Source organism: Mixophyes fleayi, chromosome 6, assembly GCF_038048845.1.
Source record: "Mixophyes fleayi isolate aMixFle1 chromosome 6, aMixFle1.hap1, whole genome shotgun sequence".
Taxonomy (NCBI): domain Eukaryota; kingdom Metazoa; phylum Chordata; class Amphibia; order Anura; family Limnodynastidae; genus Mixophyes; species Mixophyes fleayi.
Genome location: NC_134407.1, coordinates 41,058,578 through 41,071,302, shown reverse-complemented (window position 1 = coordinate 41,071,302; position 12,725 = coordinate 41,058,578). Strand labels below are relative to the sequence as shown.

At 40.5% G+C, this 12,725-nt stretch overlaps 1 protein-coding gene across 2 annotated transcripts in view; it reads right to left on the bottom strand.

Annotated features, from left to right (window-relative positions):
* ANK3 (ankyrin 3) overlaps positions 1-12,725 on the bottom strand; it is a 517,804-nt gene that overhangs the window by 80,945 nt on the left and 424,134 nt on the right. For both annotated transcript variants that reach the window (XM_075216346.1, XM_075216345.1), the window contains one exon: positions 7,229-7,331. In XM_075216346.1, coding sequence (XP_075072447.1) covers positions 7,229-7,331 — 103 coding nt within the window. The remainder of the gene's footprint in view (positions 1-7,228; positions 7,332-12,725) is intronic.

Genomic DNA, 12,725 nt, shown 5'->3' with positions numbered 1-12,725 from the left:
AACAATGATATAAGATAGGCCACTCTGGAACGGTGGGTAGAAAAATTTTGAGGTTGGAGCTCAAAATGAACTGAGCATTGGTTAAGGAAACCCCTACAAGTTTTGGGGTCTCCATCTTACTTTGACGGAGTAGGCAGGTGAAGCGTGGGAGCTGTAGACACCTGGGATGGCACTGGGGAAACGGAGGAAAGCACAGGAGCTTCAACATTAGCTGTAACAGGCTGTCCAGATGGTCCTTGGCAGGCTAACGACTGGTAGCATTGAAGTAACAGCTGTTGGCGAGCATCCTGTTGCTCCACACGGGTGACCAGATGCTGCAGCATCTCTTTGGCTGTAGGTTCCGTATCTGGGTCTGTCATGGCCTGATCTTACTGTCACGGGCACTAGGAGTCTTTACCCAGGGATCACCAGGTGATAGGCTTACCAGAGCAGTATAGATGGTAATATGGTACTCTGGTAGCAGGGTGATCACGGAACAGGAAATAGCAGATGATGGAGATGCTCAGGAAAGTCTATGACTAGCAGCACTGGTAATATGGATGTAGAAATACACGAGGAACTGTATGGACAAAGGACACGTGAAGGTAGTCAGTGGTCTGCGGTAGCAAGTTGTACCACTGCTATAGTGAGGAGGAATGTCCAACAGAAACGAGGAGGTGATGAGAGTCAGCGGTCTGCGGATAGCAAGTTGTACCGCTGTCTGAGTGAAGGAATGGAATCCACGTGGAGGTATCCGGGGAGTCAGTGGTCTGCGTTAGCAAGTTGTACCACTGCTATGTGAGAGGATACTGGAACAGGTGACACAGGAAACAGGGATCAGTGGTCTGCCTCTAGCAAGTTGTACCACTGAATATATATGTGAGGAGGAGCACGGGGAGAGACTGCAATACAGGAGATACACGGGCACCTTAAACTTGATCCACAATAACATGCACAATATATTAATGACTGAACAGCACTGCAATAATAGAAAGTCACTTGAGGTAATCCGGCACAAGATAACACAGTCAATGATGGCAATAGTCTCAGCGGATAGTAAACTCCAGAGGAGAACAAACTCAGTCCAGCAAGATATGCAATACACCAGCACAGTCAATGAGAAGTATGCATGCCGTGGTTCAGAAGCAGGCTGTCAGACAGGAGTGCAGAGATACCTGAACGGCTGGAGGCCGGCAGGATGCGAAGTCCCTGGAGGGGTGAAGCGGTAATCAAGTAGGTGCAGCGCACAGGTAGGTAGACCAGCAGGGGAACAAATACTCAGGAAGCAGTAGTATGTAGGACTGGACTCCTGGAGGACCCTGAAGAGTAGCGATGATCTAGATGAGATGAAAACAGTGAAGCGCAGATCCGATGCAGACTGGCGAGTAGAGACCAGCGGGAACACGGAGAAGCATGGAGAGCGGGTCAGCTGTTGTAGGACGAGTAGAACTGAGAAGTAGCAGCAGCAGGACTCTGCAGAGACACGGAGGTAGAAGATAGCAACCAGCAGGTGCAGCAACGATGAAACACGGGAGAGCAGAGCTGAGCTGGAACTGTTGAGCACGGAGAGTAGCGGATAGGAATCAGTTGTAGCAGTCTCGAGGAAACACGGGAGAGATGAGATGAGCTGAAGACTGAAGCGCACGGAGGCAGCGGATAGGAATCAGCCAAACAGTCACGATGAAACACAGGCGAGTTGAAGTAGATTGAAGACTGTAGTGCACGGAGGCAGCGGATAGGAATCAGCTAACAGTCATGATGGCACACAGGTGAGTTGAAGTAGATTGAAGACTGTAGTGCACGGAGGCAGCGGATAGGAATCAGCTAACAGTCACGATGATACACAGGAGGGTTGAAGTGGCTTGAAGACTGTAGTGCACGGAGGCAGCGGATAGGAATCAGCTAACAGTCACGATGATACACAGGAGGGTTGAAGTGGTTAGGAAACCACAGGAGTAGAAGTGGTCTGGGAACCACAGGGGTAGAAGTGGTCTGGAAACCACAGGGGTAGAAGTGGTTTGGAAACCACAGGAATCAGCAGCGCTGAATACACGAGGGAACACCTTCAGAGGCTCACGGGAATGAGACTCCAAGATCAGGCAACGTGGTATTGACCACAGGTGCTTAATATAGGGAGTGTTGCCTGATCTGCCAATTAAGTTAAAGGAACAGGTACTGAAGGGTTTGAAAGGGCTGCGCATGCGCAGACCCTCAGGATGGAGGACGGCCACGGTTCCTAAATATACGGGAAGAAGCACTCACAGTCCGGTGAGTGACATGGATATGTCAGATGGTGCATAGATAACTACAAAAATGTACCGTAACCCATAGCAACCTGGTTTAATTTGTTTCTAGCACAGGTAAGAAAAACAGGAGTAGTATATTTCTTTGTTAGAGCTGCACTAGGTACCTCGTTAATTAATCCCTTAGAATACTAGGTTGGGGAGTCACTCAGGCATAAGTATTGTGGTGTATTGATACTTAATGAGTATTATTATTGAATGTTAATAATCATAATAATACTAGTAATGCATGTTTACCGTATCTAAAGACTTAGCTTGAATTTAGAAAATATCATGTGCCATGTAATATGCATCACATTTTAAATGAATTAGGTCCTAATTTTAGTAGAAGGAAGTTAACTTAAGAGCAGGGCCACCGACAGGGAGAGGGGAAGGGGGGGGGACTAATTACCCAGGCCCAGGTGTTTTTTTTAACCTACATTTTTTTCTTTCAGATTTTTTTATTTTTGAGACGGGGTGTGTGGCTTTCCTTTCCTTGGTGGGGGGGAGCAGGGTAGTTAAAAAAAGCAAAAAACATATACTCACATAAATGCGTTGCTGGCGTCTCTCCTCCCTGCTCCATTCACACTGAATGTCGCTCATGACTTCATGAAGTCGCTCCCGACGTTCAGTGAGGAGCGGCGCAGAGGGGAGGGGAGAAAGGCACAGTGTGATGAAAAAAGGGGGGGGAGGCACAGTGTGATGAAAAAGGGGGGAGGCGCAGTGTGATGAAAAAGGGTGGGGAGAAAGGCACCGTGTGATAAAAAAGGAGGGGGAGAAAGGCACCGTGTGATAAATAAGTGGGGGCAAAGGCACGGTGTGATGAAAAAGGAGGGGGGGAGAAAGGCACAGTGTGATGAAAAAGGGGGGGAGGCACAGTGTGATGAAAAAGGGGGGAGGCACAGTGTGATGAAAAAGGGGGGGATAAAGGGACAGTGTGATGATAAAGGGGAGGGGAGGCACAGTGTGATAAAGAAAAGGGGGCAAAGGCACAGTGTGATTAAAAAGGGAGGGGGGGAGGAGCAGTTTCATGAAAAAGGTGGGGGGGGCACAGTGTGATAAAGAAGAGGGGGAGAAAGGCACAGTGTGATGAAAAAGGGGGGGGAAGGCACAGTGTGATGAAAAAGGGGAGGGGATGCAATGTGATAAAGAAGGGGGGGGTCAAAAACACAGTGTGATGAAGAAGGGTGGGGCAGCATGGCACAGTGTGATGAAGGGGGGCCAGGTAAAGGGGGGAAAAGGAGCATGGAGGGCGCAGTGTGATCATAAGGTGGTACAGCGTGGTTGTGATGAAGGGGCACAGTGTGATCATAAGGAGGCACTGCGTGGCGATAATGAAGAGGCACAGTAATGTGTGTGTGATGGCACAGGGGGCTTGTGGCAATGTAGTGTGTGTGAGGTAGGTGGTGGCTAATTAATGGGTGCTATTTTGTTTGTGGGGCAATTTAATAGTGAGGACTATTAATTTCAAATGGGATGGTTTGGGGGCTATTGAATGTGGTGGTGAGTTTGGGGAGAATGACGTCTCTTTATTATATGTGACTATGAATTATTTAATGGCAGTGATGGTTGTGGGAAATAGGTATATTTATGTAAATAAATGTAAATACTATTAATTTATTGCTGGGGCTGTTTGCAGGGAGGGAAATAGGTTTATTTAGTAAATGGGAATACTATTATTTTAATGTTGGTACTGGAGGAAGGCCTTATTATTACTCGTGGGTGCTATTGATTTAACACCGGGACTGGTTGGAATTTTCTAAATGTACCCATTTTTTTCCCAAATAGGGCCCCCAACATTCCAGGATCCATACAAGCCGCAACTAAAGACGCCAGCAGCAACAGGTGTTGAAAGTGACAAGAACAGGTAGGAGAGAGCAGGACAGTGTGTGAAATGTTGAGATTCTAGTGGGACAATGCCAATTTTTGGTGACTGTTCTGCCCAATGTAAGGGGCAGACCAAGACTGTGAACTCTTTATATACACACTGCATTGTTTATATACTACACTATGGTGCTAGATGTCCTGAAAGTCAGGAGTGCACAACAATGCAGGGCTTTTTTCTGTAAGAGGGTGGCCTAGCGTTTTTCACCTGCTAGTCACGCCCCCAATCATATGAAGACATCTATAGCAATTTTGCGCCTCCGCTGCAATTTTTTTCCCATGCTATTATTTAGGTTATTGTTCCAGGGCCCTGAATTCCTCTTGGCGGCCCTGCATAAGAGACTGTAAATTTATACTATTTATAAGCAGAAATAGTTTTTCCAGGTACTTGTTAATTATACGGGCGCCACTTGAAATGTGGACTCCAACCGCCTGTCATTTCGGTTATCAAATACTGAAACCTGGTGTGTAACTGCCAGTCCATTCCAAAATGCCACACTAGTGATGTGTTGGGACATGTAGTTCTCCACAGAAGCTAGGAAAAATAACCCTATGTTTCCTAAGCAATATTCTGCAAAGTCACTGTACCCGGACTAAGCGCGGGCCTGGTGCGGAAATTAATCCTTAATGAAGGCCCTCTCATGTAATACAGTCTGTTGCTCCGTTCCCCTGTCATTTAGGTCTTCTTCATCTTCCTGCTCAAATTAACCAAATCCTCTTTGTAATGACAGCTGAGAGAAGTCAAGTGGTGTCTATACAATTAACAAGTACCATTTTTAAGTTCCTAGAAATGTTGAGTGAAATGTGAATGTTTGTGTATTTGTACTTATAACTTTGAAACAAGAATGCCACCTTAAGGCAAAATCAGCATGGAAAATGGCATTACCAGGAAATAAGGTTGAGAAAATGTCTAACGCTGCTCTCACACACAGCTATCTGGCTATTCAGCAAGCCCAAGAACTGATGTACAGAATCACCAGTGGCCAAATTGAATAATATCCAGGAATGAGAAGCTGGATCATTTTTCTTCTGACAGCATTTCCAAGCAGGCCAAGTAATATCAGATTGATTTTGTTTAACTTACTATTGTGCTCGATTAGTAGCCACAAACACTCTGATATCGGGACGATAGCTTTAGACAAGTACTCATTATTACTGTCGATTCCAAAATCATCTGTTAGCATGCCCTGACCTTGGGGAAACTTACTATTTCCTCCTGGATGATGCACTATGCTCTCCCTATTACTGTATAACACTTTGCATTCACTCTACTTGGCCCAAAGCCTAAGAGGAACAGCTGAGGGTTGTTTATGAAATAAGAATCATGTGTGCCTGAAGATGAATTAGTGGAGGCTCAGTCACAGGACTGTATACATTTCTGATGAGCAATTAGATATAATAAACACATCTTTTGGGCTTGAAGCAAAAAAATGTATACAGGAAACTTAAATATATACAAGTTGGACAATAACCCCAAAATAATTTCTAGAACATTTATTAAATTCTATTGACAATGACTTGTAGTCATTTGATATACGACAATGTTTAGCTACATTTGTGTTACTAAGATTACTGTAGTCTTCATAGTATAGTCAGCTGGGCACACACAGCTTAACACACCTGTGACACTCTAATGAAAAGCATAAGGAGTGTACAACATAAATGAATAAAAGAAGACTACACATCATCAATGCTAACATTTCCCCTTTCATGAAAGCAAAGGAAGTATCTCTCAAATATATATTACATTTTACTAAACAAGACGCGCTCGTTACAAAACAGAAAAATGTCAACCGTAACAATATAATGTGTGCAGAATGTCAAATGCAGGCCATTTAAATTGTGACCCCCTGACTCACATTGCTGTGTGACTGGATATACAGCCCACTAAGCACTTTTTACCATTGCAATCTGGCTGAACCAATATACAATATGTAGCACTTATATGTAACCTTATGTATCATAGTCCCATTGTCCCATTGATTGTAAGGTTGTTATTAGGACCCTCTTACCTCTTTGTCTGTCTGTATTACCCAGTATTGTTTAATTACTGTGTTTGTTCCCAATGGTAAAGCGCTACGGAATATGATGGCGCTACATAAATAAATGATGATAATGGACTGCTTCTTATAAGCAGTATGGCGTTATAACATTTCCCATCAGCAGCATGAGGTTATCCATATCTTTTTAGTACCACTTTTCAGATATTAGGATTTCATAGAATCAAGATTGAAACAGGACTAAATGAAATAACCTGTCACTCTCTACAATCACAATACAGCTGGGCTGAAGTATATCCTGAAATCACACTCTAAGGGCCTGATGTAGACTTGGATGTAATTTATACTAAAATCGTTAGGGTAAATTGCATCCCGTAATTTATATACTATGCAAAATGCGCAAACACCCTTTTATCTGCCTTATGGGCCGGTGTGCATGATATATAGTTCAGTGTATCAGTCACACCACCCCTTAAAGCAGATAATAAATAAATTAATATTAAAAAGAAAAAACATGCTTCTACCCCCAAAACAGTACTAGGGTTAGTTAGGAGTAAATTTAATTAAATTGTTTACTTTTTTTTAATACAGCAAGGTCTGTTGCACCAGGAGAAAACACCCACAAACGATAAGTCTCCTACAGACCTCTCTGCGGTTGCTTTCAACTCTGAGTAGCATGTAAAGCGCGTGAACACACCTTTACATTGCTAGGCTGTCTAAGCTCAGAGAGATGCTAGGGGGAGATCCGGTGCAGCCTGAGTGCAAATTGAGACGGATCCTTGCCTAAAAGTGCTTTCTGCGATGATCATTTGGACTTGCGTCCAACTTTACATCAGGCCCTAAATGTTTAATGTATTTCCAACATCCACTGGTTTCTGGGTAATGTTGATGTTATGTGATAGTGTCTGGATAATGACTTTAACCAGATAATGTGTATATCATCCACCTACTTTCTTACTCCATTAACAAAAAACAATGCTTTAGTAAGCGAATGACAATCTGTACACACATACACACATATATATATATATATATATATATATAGTGAATAATATAATATATAAGAATAGAATCTGCACGTACCTGTTCCTTTGAAGGTGCAAGGAGTTCCTCAATCATCATACTATCCCGAGCGAACGAGCTTCTGTTCAGTGTATAGGACCTATCCGAACTGAAGGAGCGGAGGCTGTTGTTGTATTTACAATTTACCACAGTACACGCAGATGACAATGAGATGAGTAAAAAGAAAACAAAAACAACAGAAAACAAACGGTGAATGCAGCTTCCAGGGCAAAGTGGAATATGATAAAAATAAATCTGATCAGAAAAATTATGACTTTTGAAAAGGTTGTCAAGGATGAGAACTTAGTATATTGTTTTATAAATCACAAATCACTGAGATAAAGTAACATGTGCTTCTTACTTTGCAGAGGAAATACAGTAGTAGCTCAGGACCTCTGGCTGAGCAGCTTATAGTAAAGTACCCATACTTCTTTACAGTCGCATATATATAATTGTGTGATGTGAGATTTAACCCTGGAAGGTACATGATTGGCAGAATCTATGCCAAAATCTACATCTAAAAAGCAAACCAAAACCAATTCAAACCAAACATCCACTAGGCCATCCTCACTCACTTCAAACAGTTATGCTCAAGCTCCAAAAACACTACATGCATTTCACTACTATCTATCATCACAGCAGTGTCAGAAACTGGATAGCGGCTAAAAATGGAGGGTTAAAAACTACTCTTATTTCTATATAACGAGGTGAAGAGAAAAAGTCTCATTAAACTTGTTCTCATGATGTGCATGAATATTCCTGGGGCCAGATCTGAATGTTCTTTATGTGTAAGGGAGAGGATACCCAGAGTGAATGAAGCGTTTTGATTGGGACACTGCCACAATTCTGACTGGGATTTCACATGGGTTATGTCACACAGTATTGTACATTCTGTTTAGCCAATACACGTATACAAACACCCTTTCCCCGATCAGAAATAGGAAAACTAAGTCTTACAAGAGCAGCATTTCATGTTCAGCTCAGTTATTATACAGTGAAGTCTAAATCAATATGTTGTTTTATTTATACTAGGCCCGCCATTTAAGGTTTAGCCACAAGAATTTCAGGCTGTAGCCTCAGACCATTAAAGTGCACCCACTGCCTAAACAAAGTGAAGGCAGCCATTTTGTGCACTGAAGCAATATTCATGACACTGAAGCCTGTCCATACACCAAGAAACAGTGTCACTGCTTCCTATTGAATTGATAAGCTACAGCTCCAACAAAATGGCTGCCTCCGCTGTGTGTAGACAATGAGTGCACTTTACGTTGTCACCTCAACGACTTGGAAAATCTTTACAGCCTGCAATTATCACATGTATAAAGATTGATGGTATTAATATTGCTTCTCTAAGTGGTGATGTTTTGGTTTTACTGCAAACAGGAAAAGCTGCTCTAAACCACTTATGTTGAATAATAAGAACCTTTCACTAGTGGAGGGGAAAATGCAGAGTATAAAAAGACACTTCCCAAAAATGAAAATAAAAAAATAAAAATTATCACGCCACTACACAATAATGACTAATATGAATGGAAATGAGCAAAGGTTAAAAGCAACAATTTGAATGTATCACATGCCTTCTTACCTGATTTTAGGACTAGTTTAAAGAAATTTATTTTGCACAAGGAAAAAAAAAACACAAAGTAAAAAAAAAAATCAGAGGCGTTAAATGTAAAAGTATAAATGATCAAGCAGTTCAAACAATTATCTTTTCTCTACATGCTATATACAGATATATTTTTATATACATTGGCAAACTGTTCTTAAGTTAGATCTATAGGTTTATCAGGAAAAAAACGGATAAGCCAAGTATATAAATATATATTGTATATTACGTATATAACATGCAGGTAAAAGGCAAAAGAAAGTCAGAATTGAATAAAACAAAATTTTGAAAAATGAATGAGAATATTTGGCAGCAATACATTGCATTTTTAATTAATTATAGATCAAATACAGGGTGTGATTTAGGCTGAATTATATTTGGGGCCATTCCTTAAAAGAAATCCTCATTTTACCGACTAGGACACATCTCATGATGGAAATTCAATTACAGTTATAGGGTACATTTATCAAAGTGGAAAGGAATACTTTTATACACTTTTTGGAAACTTTAATGGGCATAGATTGGCAAATACTTAATTTTCCTCATACCAATTCACCAAGTTTCCCATGACAATGTCATACATTACTACTCTTAAGCCCTGTCTCTTAATATTCTATTTCAAGCCTCAATGGAGCTAATTTTTCCAAATGCACAGCACTCTCTCACCAAATAAACAATAACAACAACAACAACAACGACATAATACTACTACTACTACTGATAATAATAATAATAATAATAATAATAATAATAATAATAATAATAATAATAATAATAATAATAAAACAAACACCAATTCAAAAACTGTATTTTATGCATCAATTGTTATATAGACCAGTACAGAAATCGGTGAGAGTTGAGGTCCTAGCAGGTCACCATCCCTTTGTTCAATACCATCTACTATAACAACAACAGCACACCAAACATAAAAAAAAAAAATTATAATAGGCCTTAATTGCAACATCTGAAATTGTACAACATTTCAAGACTGGCGCTTGAGAATTAAGTGAATGGCCTATATAATTAGCTTGCCCCATTGTTAATTGTTAAAGTTTGTTTTGTACGGCTTGCCCGCTAATGCCTGATTACTAGAACACGTAGGCAAATAGAAAGTAGAGATAAATACTATCCATATTGTCTAGCCTCAGTAAGAGAAATTTAGAGAATATTGGCATTCACGCTAAAAAGCTTTTTTCACCAAGTTTGATTTTTAACTCAAGGCTTTCGCTGCTTTGAAAAGTTGAATTATTAGCTTAAACATTTGCCTGTCAGCAAACAAACTGCACTGTAATCCAAAACACTGGCAGTAATTTCCACCATCACACTGGCTTGTTTGTTTCAGCATTTGAATAAGCGACACAAAGAAGACAGGGCTGTGTTACTGTTCACAGAAATACACAGAATACAGACAGCAATATCTCAGACACTGGAGTTATAACAGGCCTAAATTCCACATACAAAGTGTAATATCCTGATTAATCGATGGGCGTTGGGTTTCCCTAGAGAACCATGCACAGAAAAAAAAAGGTTCACTGTATTATCCTGCAAGAAGCTGTCAGTTTGGCTGTCTACATAATAGGTATGGAAAATAGAAAATGAATGTTGAAGTGGAACTATACATAAATGAGAAGGTATTAAACAGCACAAAAGACGTAATACTTAGAAATAATGCCAAATGATCTACTCAAGCCAAGTCAGAGACCTGCCCTGTGAGACACGGTTTCTCAAAATATATGGCAGCTTCCAAAGCGTAGGAAGACAAAAATAATACTGTACATAGTTTCTCAGGCAGCAGAAGGAGGGTATTATAGTATTAGAAGACACTATTCTATGTGGCAGATTCAATTCCCCTAAATAACAACGTGGACTGTGCATTATTACTACGGCTATTACTGTAGTAACGGTGATAATGCGTGGCTATTACCATAGTAACATTAATAATCCGCTACTATTACCATAGTAAAGGTAATAATGTGCGGCTATTACCATAGTAACAGTAATAATGCTCCGCCCGCGTTGTTCTAAAGAACAACACAGGGAATTGATTCTGCCCCTATGAATATAATTATTTTACTGTGCTTTAATAACAGCCAACTGTGAGATATCTATATATGATTAAAGTGTACCCACAGCTAACACACAATCAAGACATTATATTGGCTAAACAAAATTGTATGCTTGCAGTCTATAAATTGTCAAAGAGACAATCCTTAATTATATATCGATTTGTGATATAAACTTCAAAAACTTGTGTATGTGCAGATATGCTTCAAAACTCCACCGGCTTAAATGCTTTAAGTCTGAGTAAGGCTGGATACAGACTACAGTGTTTTCAGCCGACTGTTGGGTCAATCAAGCGATAAATTACTGTTCGGGCCAATATTGCATTAGTGTGTACACTTAGACGATGAACAATAGTCCTTCCAAAGTACCGATCATCGTTTCATTGATTGTTCAGCAGAACTATAAATCTCGTTCCAATGTTGTTCCAACCTTGCAGTGTGTAAAAAAATTACAACCAACTGCTTGTCCAACTGCCGATAGTTCCTCAAACAGTGACTCCTTTCTGGGTGTGTATATTTATATTTATGATGTTGTCACTATGTCTTCCATGTGGTGTGGTGTCAAAATGTCAATCGAATGGGAATAATGTGCTTTATGTAAATTTATATCGCATATTGCTGCCGGCAGGCCATATATCGCTTCACGGTGTACGGAGTCACAATCTTTTGGGACGAGGTTGCAACAGACAAATAAAGAGAGCCCAGACGCTAAATCGTGCAAAAAGCGTTTAAAACCTGTATAGTGTGTACACATGAATCGACCGACAGATCGAAACTTCAGTCGTAGGTACAATCATTGTAGATAACACATTGGTTGGAAAATTCTGTAGTGTGTACCCAGCCTGAGAATTAAAGGGCGATAGTTGCAGAATTGCAGAGAGATATAGTAATGTGACCCTCAGCCTATAAGCAGGTTCTGCCCTGTAAGGATGGTCACACTAGGACAAGTATTAGATTGTACTGCTGACATGATTGACCCAGGGAATTAACTGTGATGACAAATTGGTAACCACCTCACTGAGGTTTTGTTTTTTACATTCCTCAGGATCAGCACAGTCAGAACTTATAATAAGTAGAACTTAAAGGTCTTTTGTCTTCTGTTTAACCCTACTAACTATGTAGCTATTTGCAAAAAAAATATTTAAATGTAAAATTGGTGCTTACAAATATGCCAGTATGGTTGTATAATATCTTGTAATGATATTTTGTGCATGTTGTCCCCATATTAGCATTGGTTTCTAGCAGGTGTTCCAGTTTCCTCCCATAATCCAAGAACATACTGATAGGGTCATGTTAGTGTGTGGTGGAGAATTTATAAGGCAAGCGCCACTGGGATAGTTGTGACCGATAAGAAAAACACAAAATAAATGACAACATGCTCTGTAAAGCCCTGTGTATAGTTACTGGGACAGTCTGCTCTAGATCCTCACCAACCAGCCATTCTATAGACCACATCACCACTCCCAACCAATCTAAATTAATTCTGACAGTGAGAGATTAGTGATCATCCCAGTGACGCTCAAGAACTGATCCCCGGATTAGACATTATTAACACTATATTTCTCCTAAAAACGTAATATGTGCTAGAAGCAGTATCAGGTAATACATGGGATCACAGTGAGAAAGGGAGATGGCACTGACAGAATAGACATCCTCTATGTGTGATAAGTGATTCATGGAGATCTTGCATAGAAAAAAGAAAATATATCCTGAAATTAGATATTTCCCAGCCCCAAGCTATTAGCAAAACACTGAAAGACTGTGACCTAATTGTGATGCCTAACTGCTCACCAGTTCCTGTTGTCATACTTAGCGCAGTTATATGGACCTCTGGTTAGACAACAAAGCT